The sequence below is a fragment of the Cricetulus griseus genome (genome assembly GCF_003668045.3).
Source record: "Cricetulus griseus strain 17A/GY chromosome 1 unlocalized genomic scaffold, alternate assembly CriGri-PICRH-1.0 chr1_0, whole genome shotgun sequence".
NCBI lineage: Eukaryota > Metazoa > Chordata > Mammalia > Rodentia > Cricetidae > Cricetulus > Cricetulus griseus.
Genome location: NW_023276806.1, coordinates 21201344 through 21218446, shown reverse-complemented (window position 1 = coordinate 21218446; position 17103 = coordinate 21201344). Strand labels below are relative to the sequence as shown.

The window sequence follows — 17103 nt, the reverse complement described above, 5'->3', positions numbered from 1 at the left end:
CTGAGCCTGTGGGTGGAGGACTGGTTTGAGTTGTTTCTTTTCTTAAGCTGAGGTTCTAAGGAGCTGCTATGTAAAGTTTAATATACAACTATGTGGCCGGCCAAGAATGGCCTAGGATCTCATGCCAAGCCCTGAGATTTGACTCCCAACAAGTGGGCCTTAGGAAAAAAAGTCCCAGAAGAGCCTCCCAAAAAATGTTACTTTCTAGTGGTCTTGGATCAGGTATGTTGTGTCTGTCAGTTAAGAAAGACATCAATCAATTCTAGATTACAGTTTTTGTTTCAATGTTTAAAACTCAAGAGGTGGATATTAGCTATGTCCTCTTTTGTTTTTTCCCCATAGAATCAATATTACCAGGACACCAAAACCAAACACATAATAAAGCAAAAATGATAAAGACAAGCAACACAAGTATCTCTCATGACTGTAAACTCAAATCAAAAATGCTTAGCCAAATATGAGCAAAGTAGATTCAACAATATTATAGAGCTATTCATAGTCCTTTTTGTATAAAAGAAATTAATCCAAGTAGGTTTTGTTTTAAGCATGCAACAAATACAATTAAGTAATAATCAATATAACCTTCCGTATTAAAAACATAACTAAGGAAAATCATATAGTCACACAGTTAGGAGAGAAAAAAGACTGTGTAGCCTCTTATTGGCAATGTGTTCATCTCCAGGCTTCATGAAGATCCTTGGATCTCAATCAAAACTATCAGTGTACACAAAGATGTGCTTTTCACTACAAGACCCTAGTCTTTAGGCCCCTTACACAGGATGGTTTATTTCCTCTGAGGGTCCACCTAAAACTGCTAGAGAAACTGTCTAGTCATCCCAATACCCAACTGCAACTGTGTTCATAAATCCAAGGATGCTTGTCTTGAGGGAGGGTAACTGTCTCTACATTTGAAAACAAAAAGATGCAGAATTTCAAAACCTGAACATTTCAAAATGCAAGTTAAAAGCTCATCAGACTAGATACTAAAAAGAGACCATCCTTGTTAAGTGAGGGAGACTATTCAATTTCACCTTTTGTGCTCTTTGCCTGAGGGAACCTACCACATAGGTTCACAGGAATCTCCTTCAAGTAACAAGAAAGTACATATTTCCTGGGATTTGACAGGATATGGTTTAATAATTGAAAGATTTAAAAATTAGCAAGGAAACAGATTCGACTCTGCTACCTACCCACCTACCCCCCCCCCTTGCAGGAAGAATTGCTCCTGACCCAGAGACTTGCTGACCAAGGCCCCATGACTCAGTTCCTGGCATCTCCCTTACAAGGCCATAAGATAGCTAGAGCACCAAGAATTTCCAGATGGCTGCCCTCCCCAGAGGAGCCTATTAAGGGAACTAACCGACAATGAGTCAAAAAATGATAAATAAGTCCTTGAAAAACAAAGACCACTGTCTTAGGCATGGACCTGGAGAATCACAACCCCTCCCTAAAGCTTGTGGGTTTTGCCTTTAAAAAATGCCTGTGCCTGGGGAACGGGGCTTCTCTCTAGGCTGCATGCTGAGAGGGCCCATTTGTACAAATGCTTCCCGTTCATTAAAGCCTCTTGCTCATTGCATCAACTGGACTGGACATTGAGTTCTTGGGGGACCGGCTGGATTGGGGAGACTCCTCACCTCGAGGGTCTTTCAATAATTATCTGACTTGACTATACAGAAAGATCAGATCCCAGATCCTTTAGCTGCCACTCTCACTGTTTCCACAGTGAAAATATTGCCACTAGAACCTCCTGGCACCAGATAGTCCCATCTACAACCAGAACAGAGGAAAGCCACCATGAGCACTGCAGGCAAGGTAGGCGTCATCTCTCCCTGTGTGTCCTGCCATGGTTATGTCAGTTTCCTAGGTTCCTGCAGGACACGTGACCGTAACATCTTCCCCTTTCTCTTCCCTGTTGTCCCTTCTTGGTTTTTCATCACGACAGTAAGTAGCATACAAACTCTATTTCAGATTTTCCCATTCACAGACAGAGCCCTTCCTAAGGATTCCTCACAGGCACAGATAGTTGGCTAAAAGGGTTCAAGAAATGCAAAAGGAGATCTGGAAGATGGCAGCTCAAGAAAGTTCCAGCCCTACGCTGGCTTCCCAGAACAGGTGGCACTGGGGGAGAAATCTACCTGAGAAATAGAGACTCACCAGGTAATAGAGGACAAAACTTTGTCATCAAGTGAAACCATAGGGAAAGTATACAAGCTAAAAGACCTCCCATTTGATCCTCTCCAAGAAGACAGGCTTAGGCAGAAAGTGACAGGAAATAGCTCTGCAGAGAGACAGGAAGACTGATGTCAATGGATGCTGTAAGCAACTGGCAGAAGAATGACTTCTAAGGCATTAGCCTGGGAGATGATAGTGCAGTGATACGGAGGGTGCATCTGTGGATGATGACAGCAGCCAGTGGAGCAGAATGCTTTTCCAGTGGTTCCTATGAAAGGCAATGTCAGGGTCCAGACCACGCAGGGGTAGCAAGAAAGGAGGGGAGGGCACAGATTCCATTGTGGACAATAAAGGACAGAGAGAAATTAAGGCTACTTCCCAGATTTCTGTCTTAGATGAGTCGCTGGATTTCATGTTTGAAACAGGGAAAGCCAGTTGTGTACTCTGTCCTGTAGGGTACAGATGTGAGAAAGAATGGATTGTTTGTATATTAACCTGTTGTGTTTACAGTACATGGAAGACATTCAAACAGCATATAAATGATTGTCTAAATCTTTGGGAGAAATCTGCCCCATAGATACAGTTTGTACAAGTCGCCTACATCAGAGTAGTGGCTGAATACATAAAAATGGATAAGGATGATGGGCTAATAGCAGAACCCTTGGAACTGCCTTGGCATCGGCAATCTCTCCCAGCAATCTCCAATGATTACGTCACCATCTATTCACCACCACCACCAGATGGTCTCCACTCTTGCTCCAGAACTCACTGTTTCACTCCAAGATCCCCCGTGCCTGGGATCATAAGTAACTGTAATAGCATCACAAACCTGGGGTAACCAATGTGCAGTTTCACTCATAATAATTGCAAATGCATGGCATCTAACCAGGAGTGGTGGCATGTGCCTGTAATGGCAGCTCAGGGGGGTGGAGGCAGGAGGATCACAAGCTCAAGGACAGCCTGGGCCACATAGCAAGACTGTGTTTTAGAGAAATAGAGATAGATGATAGATAGATAGATAGATAGATAGATAGATAGATAGATAGATAGAACTATCCATCATTTTATGTGTGTGCCTTCCTATAAATGTGTGCTATTTGTTAGACAAACTTAAATATAGAGGCTAAAAGCATAAGAAAAACTATTTTTGTGTAAGAGCCACAATTTCAGTATATTTAGATTTTTCCCATTCTTCTTTTTTCTCGAGTATAGTCGAATTAAGTACTTTCTAGTGATGACTAATATAAGCATCTCCCACCTTTCAGACCTACTAAGTCCCCCTTTCTCCCCTCATCTGCTATACCAGGTGATCAGATGCAAAGCTGCTGTGCTCTGGAGGCCTGGGGCCCCAATGAACATTGAGGAGATAGAAGTGGCCCCACCAAAAGCAAAGGAAGTTCGAGTAAAGGTAAGACAAAATCCACATTTGTACATCAAAACCAAAGCTGTTCACTGCAGTTATATATCCTTTTCAGAATCTCCTACTCAAAAAGAATACATTTCCTTCTAGAAAAGATTAGGGAGGGTTAGTGTCTGTTCACCCTAAGTAGAATAAGAAAACTCATTCAATGGTGTTTTTCAGGCTTGGATACACGTTTGGAATTACTGAGGAGTTTGGAAAACACTAACTGCATCTCATTCCTGAGATTCTGAAGTTATGGACTGATGGCTTGGGTGGCACATATCCCCAGATGACTCTAACTGGCTCCCAGAGAGCTAGCATGCAGCTCATCTGACTTGTGGCTCAAGGTCATTAGATTAGTTCCATTAAGAGCATGTATTATTTATGGATGGGCTATGGAGAGATATTTCTAAGTTACCTTACCTACACAAACCATGCCCTCTTCTCAAGGAACCTTCTCTGGTATCTATTCTCTACTGAGTGAGGAGGGCGGTATTTACCAATCCCTACCGAGTATACTCCACCAAGGTTACAACTCATACAACTAGTTTTAGACTCAAGACACCCAACCATTGTCTGACAAGCTACAGTGTGACTCTCTCACCTGTGCATTTGAGTCAAAATATAGAGAAGGGAGGTGATGGCAAGCGGTGGAGGGGCTGAGTGGGGGTGGTGCTGCTAGCCATTATTATCCGGGTGATTATGATAAATAAATGGGAAAAACCTGTCTGCTGAAGATTAACAGGACAATGCCAGCTACGGTGTCAGAACCAGAACAAAACAATGAGCACAAAACCAGCTTGGTTGGTGCGGTTCTAGATCCATGAGATTTAAATGCACTTCCTACAGCTGAGTCACAAACACACGACAGTTGTGACTTACAAGAAAGTGGAATTGTTAACACAACTTTCAAGTGCGTTTTGCAAAATAAACTAAGATTATAGTTAAAATAGGTAACATTATTCTTTTCTGTCTTATGTCTCAACCTTTTAATTCTATGATTAGTTGTCGTCTCCCACACCTCCACCCTCAAGAAAGGGCCAGGCGGGATGTTCAGTATTGCACTGAGGTGATCTCAACTGGACTCCCGCCTTAGGCTCAAGTATGTGAATACTTGGCACTCAGTTGACAGTGCTGTTGGTGAAGGTTACAAAGAGAGGCAGCCTTGCCAGAGGAAGACACTGGGGACAGGTTTTGGGAGTTCATAGCCTTACCTTACATCTAGCATGCACTCTGATTCGTCTTTTGGTTAAAGATGTGTTTTTCCCAGTTTCCTGCTCTGACTGTGGGCTGCCATGTCTTCCCCCCACCACCTCCATTACTCGAATCTCCCTCTGGAGCCACAGCCCAGTATAAACTCTTCCTTTTGTAAGTTGTTTGGGCCATGATATTTTTTACTGCAGCAGTAATGCCCACAGTGTGCTTCCCAGCTTCTCTTCTGACTCCATTAAACTGTGACTCAGCATTTTATCTTGAAAATTAGTTAAAGAACACTGGTCCTTTACACAAATAATGGTTGACAGTTGTTAATGATGAGAGCTGAACAGAAGCGAAAGCACTGGAAACCTTCCCAGAGCAACAGATATGAGCTCCTTCAAGGCAGATATGCCTCAGTTCTCTGCTTTCCACACAGATGGTGGCCTCAGGAATCTGTGGTACGGATATAAAAAGTATGGAATCAGAAGAACTTGCCCAGTTTTGCCCCATCATTATGGGCCATGAGGGAACTGGAATAGTCGAGAGCGTGGGAGAAGGAGTAAGCACAGTGAAAGCCGGTAAGAAGCAGCAAAGAGCATGGAGAAATGGCTAGTTTTGGAACCGACAGCAGAAAACCAATTGAAGGGTGTCCCTTAAATGTTTCATAATAAAGCATACAAAAAGAAATGTGAGACCCTGCTCACTTCTGGGGGGGGATCATAACTGTCTCTAAATTACAGGACAGTTGTAACGAGGTTTCGTCTTCACATTTATATGTTGAAGTACAATGCACCAAATCTAGATTAATGAAGACACAAGCGAGGAGAAAAAATGACAAAAAAATGAGTAAACTGGGGTACACTACTGAATAATTATGTAAGTAACATGAGGACAATGGCCCATATTACATGGTTGGGTCTCTTGGATCCCCTGAACCAACAACTTGAAGGGAGGTATACATTCACTGGCATTGGGAGTTTGATAGTCTGTGGCTACTGGAGGGAGCACTGTCACCTGATGTTTGGAAACTCCATTTAAACTCATGTGTGCTCGAGTGTGTGTGTGTGTGTGTGTGTGTGTGTGTGTGTGTGTGTGTTTATATAGATATGTGTATATGTACATATAAATGTGTAGATATGAAAGTGTATGTAGATATACAGATGTGTATATAGTTATTATAAATTGTATATATGCATGTTCAGATGTGTGTATAGATATGCATACTTGTTCACATAGATATGCATTTGTATGTATATGCATATATATGTATGTATATATGTGCATATATACATATTTATTATACGTTTATTTTTAAGTTTATGAAATACTGTTTCACTGTGGCTTTTCAAATATTCCTAGTGTATTTATCTTTCCTCACTCTCCCTCTGTATTACCCTATTTTCCCCTCCCCAGTTTAGTCCTCACTCCTGTTTCTTCCCTTTCCTCCTTCATAGCATCTTTGTCCTGTGGCCTCCTCTCTAGAACTCCTCTCTGCCTTGCCCAGGGTTCCTTTTGCTTTCATGACTTCTGACGTTACTCCAGGACTTATATTCAAATACAAACTATAAATTCACAAGCATAAGAGAACATATGGCATTTGTCTCTCTGGGTTACCTTACCCAGGATATTCTCCAGCTCCATCCAGTGACCTGTAAATTTTATGAATTCATTTTCTTTGCAGCTGAAAACAATGCCATTGAGTATCAGGATGGTGACTTCATTATACTTTCATCACCTATAGAACATATAGACAGTTTCCATCTTGTCACTGTTTTCAATAAGTGGCAATGAATATGGCTGAACAAATATCAGTGGAGTAGAATATTGAGTCCTTGGGCTTATGATAAAGAAAAGATTAGCTGAGTCATACAGTAAATTTTGAGGGATAATATATATATATAAAATTCTGCGTTCGAACTTCAAGAATGTCTACAAATCCAGAGTAGATTCCAGTCTGCAATGCCAACAACAGTCACTAAGGGGTCCCCTCTCCCGACATCTTCACCAAAATTTGTTGCCAGTTGTTTTCTTGATTCTAAGGCATTCTGACTAGGATAAGATGAAATCTCAAAGTGGTTTTTAATTTGCATTTTCCTCATTTCTAAGATTGTTGAATAATCTTTTAGCTATTTCTTGGCAATTTTAACTTCTGAGAACTCTCTGTTCAGGTCATCCTGACAGGAATAAGATGGTATCCCAAGAGTGGTTTTGAGTTGCATTTCCCTGGTGGCTAAGGAAGTTGAGCACTTTCTCAAGTGTCTTTTAGCCATTTTTGGATTCCTCTATTGAGAATTGTCTATTTAGTTCTGCACTCCATCTTTTAATAGCGTTGTTTGGTGTTTTAGAGGCTAGCTTCTTGAGTTCTTTGTATATTTTGGTGATCATCCCTCTGTCAGATGTGGGGTTGGTGAATATCTTTTCCCATTCTGTGGGCTGGCATTTTGTCTTGTTGACTGTGTCCTTTGCCTTACAGAAGCATCTCAGTTTCAGGAGGCCCCATTTATTAATTGCCAATCTCAATGTTTGAGCTACTGGTGTTATGTTCAGAAAGCGGTCTCCTGCACCAATTTGTTCAAGGGTGCCACCTACCTTCTCTTCTAGGAGATTCAGTGAGGCTGAATTTATGTTGAGATCGTTTAAATCCATTTGGATTTAAGTTTAGTGCATGGCGATAGATATGGATCAATCTGCAATCTTCTACATTGAATCCAATTATGCCAGCATCATTTGTTGAAGATGTTTTCTTTTTTCCATTGTATAAATTTAGCTTCTTTGTCAAAAATCAGGTGTTCATAGGTGTGTGGGTTAATATCAGGGTTTTCTATTCAATTCCATTGGTATTTGTGCCAATACCAAGCTGGTTTTCAGGACGATGGCTCTATAATAGAGCTTGACGTCAGGGAAGGTGATGCCTCCGGAAGTTTCTCTATTGTTCAGAGTTGTTTTGACTATCCTGGGTTTTTTGTTTTTCCATATGAAGTTGAGTACTGTTCTTTCAAGCTCTGTGAAGAATTGTGTTGGGATTTTGATGGGAATTGCATTGAATCTGCAGATTACTTTAGGCAAGATTGCCATTTTTACTATGTTGATCCTATCTATCCAAGAGCATGGGAGATCTTTCCATTTTCTGGTATATCCTTTAATTTCTTTCTTTAAAGACTCAAAAGTTCTTACTATACAGGTCTTTCTCATTTTTGGTTAGTGTTACCCCAAGATATTTTATGTTGTTAGTTGCTATTGTAAAGGGTGATGTTTCTCTGATTTCTTTCTCAGCACATTTATCTTCTGTATATAATAGGTCTACTGATTTTTTTTTAGTTAATCTTGTATCCTGCCACATTGCTGAAGTTGTTTATCAGCTGTAGGAGTTCCCTGGTAGAGTTTTTTGGGTCACTTATGCGGACTATCATATCATCTGCAAATAAAAAGTTTGACTTCTTCCTTTCCAGTTTGTATCCCCTTGATCTCCTTTTGTTCTTATTGCTCTAGCTAGGACTTCAAGTACAATATTGAAGAGAGAGTGGACAGCCTTGCCTTGTTCCTGATTTTAGAGGAATCTCCTTGAGTTTCTCTCCATTTAGTTTGATGTTGGCTGTTGGTTTGGTGTATATTGGTTTTATCATGTTTAGGTATGGTCCTGTTATTCCTGATCTCTCCAAGACCTTTATCATGAAGGGATGTTGGATTTTGTCAAAGGCTTTTTCAGCATCTATCGAGATGATCATGTGGTTTTTCTTTTTCAGTTTGTTTATATGGTGGATTACATTGAAGGATTTTCATATGTTGAACCATCCCTGCATTCCTGGGATAACGCCAGCTTGATCATGGGGATTTCTCTGATGTGTTTTTGGATTCAATTTGCCAGTATTTTATTGAATATTTTTGTGTCAATGTTCATGAGGGATATTGGTCTGTTATTTTTTTTTCATTGTGTCTTTGTGTGGCTTAGGTACCAAGGTAATTGTAGCCTCATAAAAAAGAGCTTGGCAATGTCCCTTCTGCTGCTATTGTATGGAACAACTTACCTGGCTGGGGAGATACCGTGATCAAGTAGGTCATTTTCTTTCAAACCACCACAAAGCACACAACAAAACTTTTTGCCTAGGTATTCCAAAAGTACCTTACAAGGTGGGTTGATCTGTGGCCAAATTCTAGAGATTCAGCCATGGCCTGGGGCTGGACAGAGTGCTGAAAATATATTTGTGATCAAGCACAATTAAACATGGAAATAGCTCTTCATTATGACATCTTTTTGGTGCCTTGCTATGGACATCCTAAGAAATCAGACTTCTCAACACTAGCACCCCAATAAATTACTTTGCTTTTTAGGTGATAAAGTCATCATCTTATGCTTACCACAATGTGGAGAATGTAACACTTGCCTCAATTCCAAGAACAACATTTGTAAGGAAGTTAGGTAAGTCTTTATAACTATCTTTTTGAATGTCTAATTCAGTTTCACTTGGAGAAATTTAAGTTTTTTAATACAACATAAAGTTTGTTTCCTTTCATCTATAAAGACTGTCAGGGACACATCAGACATCTGAAGGCAACAGCAGAATTACCTGCAAAGGGAAGATAGTATATCAATATATTGCTACAGGCACCTTCTCTGAATACATAGTCATAAAGGAAATCTCAGTCGCCAAGATTGATGAAGGTGCCCTTCTGGAGAAGGTGTGCATAATCGGCTGTGGGTTTGCCACTGGCTTCGGGGCTGCAATCAACTCTGCCAAGGTGAGGGCCATTGACACCCATTTAAATAGAACTAGTGGGATAAGGAGGCGAAACACCTCTCACATTGGGTCATCCACCTGAAAAAGCAAACAAACTTACCTCTAAGCACTGCTAAGTTTATTAGATTATTTGATTGCCTCCCCATGTACCCCCTGCCATCTATGATTATAGGTATACCGACTTTAAATATACCACAATTATAATATGACTATATCTTTCCATATTCCAGTTTGTTTAGTTTAACAAGCACTGGTAAAAGTTTTCACTAACCTGCTGCTAAAAGCTCATCAAGTTTACATTCTAATAGTATATTACTTAGTAGTAAATGTTAAAAGAGAAAGGGGGAAAGACTGAAGATGTACTTCAAGGACAGAACATATACCTACCTAGTGTGCACAAGGCCCTGGATTCAATCTAAGTATACCAAATGTCTTAGTTATGGTTTCTATTGCTGTGAAGAGACACCATGACCGAGGCAACTCTTATATTTTTGGTTGTGAGCCTAGCTTTTAATGGCTGAGCCATCTTTCCAGCCCCCAAGGCAACTCTTATAAAGGAAATATTTAATTGGGATGGTTTGCTTATAGTTTAACAGGTTAGGTCCATTATCATCATGGTGGGAAGCAAGTCAGCATGCAGGAAGACATGGTGCTGAAGAAGAAGCTGAGAGTTCTTATATCTACACCCAAAAGCAACAGGAAATAGTCTGTCTCACTGGGCATGGCAGGAGCATATGTGAAACCTCAAAGCCTCGTAGCCCACCCCCGACAGTGACACACTTCCTCCAACAAGGCCATACCTCCTAATAGTGCCACTTCCTTTGGGAGTCATTTTCTTTCAAACCACTACTCCATGTAAAATTTTAATAGTATAAGAGAACCAATAGAGAAGTGATTACACTGACCAGGGAATTTCATTCTGAATGGGCTACTTTAATGGGAGATTCTTGGCCTAGCAGGCCCCGCCACCCTTGGGTCCCAAAGAAACACACAGATGCTATATTAATTATGAAACTGTTGGCTGATGACTAGGACTTCTTATTGACTAGTTCTGTCATAATTATTAACCCATTTATATTAATCTAAGTATTTACTTGTGGTCTTATCTTACCGAAGAAGGGTCTGGCATGTCCTACCTTCCTGGTCTCTCATGGCATCTGCTCTCTGCCTACACTTCCCAGAATTCTCTTCATCCCCTAGTCCCACCTATCCCTACCTCTATTGGCCACAGTGTTTGATTCATCAACCAATAAGAGAAACACAAAAGGACTTCCCCCATCAGTCTTTAGTTAAACTTCTCTTGGAATATCACGCTAACCATCCCATCTCAATTCTTTTGTTTTTGTTTTGCTTTTGTTTTTCGAGACAGGGTTTCACTGTGGCTTTGGAGCCTATTCTGGCACTCACTCTGTAGACCAGTCTGGCCTCGAACTCACAGAGATCTGCCTACCTCTGCCTCCTGAGTGCTAGGATTAAAGGTGTGCGCCACCAATGCCTGGCCCATCTCAATTCTTTAAGGGGCTTTTGATATTTAAGTCTTTGCATTGTCCACTGTTCTTTAGTCTCAGAGTTACACACAGAGATGGGATGTGTCTTAGTCAGCTTTGTGTTACTGTGACAAGATACCCATAATAATCACATTTCAAAGAAGGAAGGTTTGTTTTGGCTCACTACCTCAGATTTTGGTCTGTGAGGTGGTCTTGGGGGCTCCCTTGGGGCAGTAAGTCAGGTCAGGGAATTCAGAGTGGAACAAAACTTATCTCTTCATGGTACCCAGGATCAGAAAGATTATGAATGGGAGACAAAAAGAAAGGAGAGCTGGTGTCCTAAAATCCCTTAAGGCACAGATACGCCCATGATGTTTTCCCTCCACTGGGCCCCTTCTGCTACTTACTTACGATATCAAGGGCTGAGGAGTAGACCTTTGTCACATGTGTCTTTAGAGCATGTTCAATTCAAGATGCAAACTATATCAGGTTGGAAGGGGTTCAATTTAAAATGGTGTCACACTACATGCTGCAAGGAAGGGAGGGAAGGAGGGAGGGAGGGGGAGGGAGGGAGGGAGGAAGGGAGGGAGGGAGGGAGGAAGGAAAAATACCTCCATGAGCAGTGGCTCTGAAATGACTTGGAGTTTCCAGAGACCCCGAAGAAAGAGAAAGGGAAGTCTGCAAGAAGATGGAGGTATTTGAAAAAATTAAAAACTGTCTAGAACTAAAGAAATATTTTGTCCAAATGAATCTTAACATTCAGTGAAATTTCATTACATTACTTCCATTCATGCTAATTCCTTACTGGGATTTGAAACTCTGTCCTTGTAGGTAGGTTTTTGTTCCTGTGGTTAAACCTAGAAACAGCCTGAGAAACTAAAATTCTCTACAAGTATTTTACTTGAAAATGTCCTGTCCTTCTGTCTCATGAAAAGCAACTGTCTTGGCCTCCTCAAGCTAATGAGGACACAGAGGGCTGTGGAACAGCTCATTGGTAGAGGCTTTCTTGCTAGCATGAGACTTGGCATTGCTCTCTACCATAGAAGGGAAAGTTACTGTTCATGTTTCCTTTGCCTTTGTGTCCAGGTGACTCCTGGCTCCACCTGTGCTGTGTTTGGCCTTGGAGGTGTTGGCCTGTCTGTCATCATTGGTTGTAAAGCAGCAGGAGCAGCCAGGATCATTGCTGTGGACATCAACAAAGACAAGTTTGCAAAGGCCAAGACAGTGGGTGCAACTGAGTGCATAGACCCACGAGACTTTGAGAAACCCATTCAGAAAGTTTTATTTGATATGCTGAATGGTGGAGCAGACTTCTGCTTTGAGGTCACTGGAAACCCAGAAACAGTGGTACGTGATCTTTGGAAGTAAAAATTGACAGTATATTATACCATCTGTTGTTTAATATTTTAATTGAATGAACATCTTACAATTCCTTCTATTTAATTTTCCTTGTGGTTCACTACATACCCAGTAGAACATTCTGTCCATTTATTTCTCAACTGAATCTACAAGTCTGCTATTGAGTTTGTTTACCTCTCTGTTCCAAAATACTTTTCCTTCAATTAAGCATAAAGAACCTCCAATCAGAAATTACATAACCACAGGTAGCCTGTGATGACTATGATTTTCAAGCCAGAAAACATCAGTGAGATAAGGCTCCACTAAATTGTCCTATAAAACAATGAGATTTTTACTTTCAGTAAAATCTTTCGGGCTGGAGAGATGGCTCAGTGGTTAAGAGCACTGACTGTTCTTCCAGAGGTCCTGAGTTCAATTCCCAGAAACCACATGGTGGCTCACAACCGCCTTGAATGAGATCTGGTGCCCTCTGTTGGCACACAGGCAGAAGATATAATAAATAAATAAAATCTTAAAAAAGAAAAGTTAAAAATCTTTCATGTTAAGATGTGAGCTTCTGAACCAAGAAAAACATTTCCTCATTTTATTAAATGGGTCATTTCCAAAAAATGAAGAAAAAGAGTGGTGGTTTTTCTGCCTGACCATGGTTAACATATGGAGATAAACATGGAAGGCAGTCACACCAGACTCTGAGGAGAGCTTTCTTTGAAGGAATGATGCATTATTGCATTATTGCTGCATGGATCCATCTTCCAGGAAGTTACAGAGAAAGCCAAGAGGAGTCTCTTCCAACCTGGGTCTTTTTCCAAGAATTCAAAATTTCTTATAGACAGCAGAGCTTTTATCCCAGTCTTGTTCTGAGAAATAGCCTTTGAAAATGACTAGTGGGAAGATGGCAGTGGTCACTTTGTTAGCATGTCATAATTTACAAACATCTGACTGTCCATTTTGATATCTAAAAGAAAAACATCAACTCAAACCAACAGCCCACTTCACAGTCCTTATAAAAACTAATTCTATTTTTATTACCACAATGGTCTACAATGGTCTTCACCTTTACTCAATTTGTTGAATCCTAAAATAACAAGTACTATTCTAGGGAGAAACAATATCTTACCTATGCTGTAGAACATCTTCATAATATTGATGTTATTTCAAAAAGGACAGGGGAAATCAGAAAGGAAGCCACAGATCATGGAGCAGTCAAGCTGAATTAAGAGTGGGTCAAACTCTGAAGTAGGTGGTTTTATCTTTTTTTCTCTTACATTGCTTTACAACAGGCAACTGCCCTGGCCTCCTGCCACAAGGACCATGGGGTTTGCGTGATTGTTGGATCAATTGCATCTTGGGTTCAAATCAACATCAGTAGCCAGTTGTTCTTCTCAGGACGTATTCTGAAAGGGTCAGTTTTGGGAGGTATGTACAGAAGAAACTAAATACTAAAAATGAGGAGCTAGAAGGAAAAAATAGAAAAATGGCTCAGAGGTGCCTAAGAAAAGACATCAAAACTACCCAAACTTCAACAGTATAGAAACCAATAGCTGTACCCCAGCTTTAAGTCTTCTTAAGTCTTTATATTTTAAATAACGGAAAGTGAAGGACTCCATGAAGTGATTTATTTCTCTGGATAAAAGAATTTATATTTGCTTGTTACTAAAGCACCCCCTTTGGTAGTATTCCTTGAAAATTATGAATCCATCATTTTTCATACTTTCAAGTTGAAAACTCATTGGTCTGGGATAAGATATTATACTTCTTTGACAATGACTACTGATAGTTGAGCATACACCTGAAGAAATCCCAGTGGACATTTATATCATTTAGCTGGGGTACAGCTTTTTAATGGTCTCCCACTGAAATAATAAATTGCAATAAGTATTTTGACATACACACAAAAAATACTTCATTAGATCACCAATAAAAACAAAAATAAACAAGACTCATAGGATGCAACAAATAACAATAGTTAGAATTTGTGGTTACATATAGGATAATTAACTTCTAAAATAGATCAGCTGGAAGAGGTTGGCAGTTTTAAGAATAGGTAGAAAGGCTAGAGAACCCAACATTAGTTCCAATGAAGAAAAGCAAGCGCGTGGATTGCAAAGATGGCTCAGCAGATCTAAACATGTATGTTTTGCAAAGGACTCGAGTTCCTAGCATCCACATGATACAACACTAGCTTCAGGACATCCAGTATCTGTGGCCTCCTATGGCACCTGCATGAGCACACACACACACACACACACACACACACACACACACACACACACACACAAATAATAATGAAAATAATCTTTTTTTTCTCTTTTATAAGATAAGTTGTGCTATTGAGCACATCTTTAATTATTATTATTATGTGTGTGGGTGTTTTGCTGGCATATTTGTCTACACCACATATATGCCATGTGCCCATGGAGGCCAGAAGAGGGTGTCAGATATCCTGGAACTAGTTATAAACAGTTGTAAACTGTCATGTGGGTATAAGGAATGGCCCCCCATGTCCTCTGGAAGAGCATCCAGGATTCTTAACTACTGAGCCACCTCTAGTCATATCTTTTTTTTTCTTTAGGGAAAATCAAGCAGCTAGCAAAATCCCATCACAAAGTTATGAGCAGAGGGCACTAGGCAGGATACAGATCACACCCTGCAGCTACTCCATGCTTGCCTCTTCCATACAGGAGGCCAGAAAACTCTGGTTGTGACTCACTGACCAAGGTACTTAGCACAGTGTGAAATATATACACTCTTGCAAGCCCATGAGAATAGAGAAACTGCAATGTGAGGCTTATGTTGCTTTAGTTGACCCCATCTTTCTTTTGTCATCTTTACTCTCAGAGGGCACATTTTAGCAATTCATACAAATTAATTTCTGCTGCTCTGGGATTGCTGCCATGATGTTCTTCTCTTACTGTATATCATTTGACTTGTTTATGAAGCTGCATGTCAAAACACATTAATGCACGTGCACACACACACAGTGAGAGAGAGAGAGAGAGAGAGAGAGAGAGAGAGAGAGAGAATTCTTTGTTTTTAGAGAATGCAGTGCTAAAAATGAAAAGCAGAGCCTCCTGCACATAATCACGTGTTCTCCCAACTGAACTACTTCCCCAACCCCTATTTCTAGCTTTTCAATTCATTTATGCATCCCAAGACTGTGGCCTTTATTATACATTTGGTTGGAATTCACTAGTCTACAGAGATTAGAACCTAACACCAGGAACATTTCAAGATGTGATTTATTTTCTATTTGCTTTGATTATGTCCTCTATGTCGAAGGCACAGAGGTCCTCTGGAAGAGCACAACCCTGTATGTGGCCTATGTGGTTGGAAGAGCACTCGTCCTGATGGGACAAATTGATGGGGCAGCAAAACAACCAGCAGTTTAACATGGCCTTTCTTTCTTCCTGCCATTCTTCTACTTTCCTTCCTTCCCTTTTTCCTTAATCTCTTTTTTATGATTTGAGAATTTCAAATACGTGTTTATGGTATTGTCAAATCCACACCCCATCCCCATGTGGCCTTTCTTTTATACTGAAACCTCATGCGTAGAATCATTCATAAATCTGTGTTCTTTTGTGTATTCCCAGGCTGGAAAACCAAGGATGAAATCCCTAAGCTGGTTTCAGACTGTATGATGAAGAAGTTTAATCTAGATCCACTGATTACCCACACCCTGACTCTCGATAAGGTCAATGAAGCAATTCAGCTAATGAAAAATGGGCAATGGTAAAAGTCATTTTCAATCTGGTGTGGGTGTAGGGACAGAGGGCTGTCACTGCTACAGATGCTGCACAAAGGATCACTCAGGAACTCAAAGCCTCCCTTGCCCTCCGAATCTTGCTTTATTGCTGACTAATAAGATATGTGATCCTGAAAGTATTAAGGTAGTAAATATCTTTAGCATTATTTTTTAGACAACACACAACTAAAGACGCCATCCCATAGAGATGTGGTCCAAGTTTAGGAACACAGTTTATGGAGCTGAGAAATGGCTCTGCAGGCAAAAGCACATGTCACACGAGGAGCATCTAATCCTCAGTACCCAGTTAAAGATGGAAGGAGGGAACTGACCCCACAGCTGTCCTCTGACTTCCCTATGCTCACCTTAGCTCATGTCTATCCTCTACTCCCCCCCAGTGGAGACAGAATATGAAAAGAAATACTGAGCCCATTTTACAAAGAGGCCATTTTTGTCATTGCCACTGTTTTATTTCTGTGTGGGGACTGTCTATAAGATTCCTAATTCTGACTCCCCAGTAGAAACTAACCATAAATGACATCAGCATTTCTCACAGTTTAGAACTCCTCACCTGCTTTATTAGCCTGAGAACTGCATGTTATTTTGTTCAGTTTGCTCGGAGTTTGTTAATCTGGCCAATTTTTTGCCCAGTCTCAAGGAAAGAGACTCTAGCTTATAGATCTAAAATGTGAGAATTTGAATCCAAAGCATACATTGCTTCTGAAATTCACCAATGTTTTGTTTTTCTTCTTTTTCCTTTTTGTAGTATCCGCTGTGTCCTGTTACCTTAATTACAAGATCTGAGGTATTTCATCACTAACTTGTATTCTGCATTATTGTGATTTAGAAGAATCAACCACACAACGCTTTTCTACTTTCTTGCCTTTGACTGACTCAGCAACAATCTTGTGTTAGGCTTCTCACCTGACCATGCCCTCAAAATGATTCCCACCTGACCCAGTGCCATGCAGCACCGGCCTCCCTTTTACAGCTGTCAGGCTGATCTGA

The 17103-nt window shown here is 40.5% G+C and overlaps 1 protein-coding gene across 1 annotated transcript; it reads left to right on the top strand.

Moving 5' to 3' along the window:
* Positions 1-1794: 1794 nt before the first annotated feature.
* Positions 1795-16086, top strand: LOC100767061 (alcohol dehydrogenase 6). Its single transcript, XM_035450729.1, has 8 exons — positions 1795-1812; positions 3479-3580; positions 5208-5349; positions 9101-9188; positions 9292-9508; positions 12081-12341; positions 13634-13769; positions 15944-16086. The coding sequence occupies exons 1-8, from the start codon at positions 1795-1797 to the stop codon at positions 16084-16086; spliced, it is 1107 nt and encodes a 368-aa protein (XP_035306620.1).
* The last annotated feature ends 1017 nt before the right edge of the window (positions 16087-17103 follow it).

Coding starts and splice junctions, on each gene's coding strand:
- LOC100767061 (XM_035450729.1), top strand. Junction 12,342..13,633: donor CTGGAAACCCAGAAACAGTG/GTACGTGATCTT, acceptor GCTTTACAACAG/GCAACTGCCCTGGCCTCCTG. Junction 13,770..15,943: donor GAAAGGGTCAGTTTTGGGAG/GTATGTACAGAA, acceptor GTGTATTCCCAG/GCTGGAAAACCAAGGATGAA.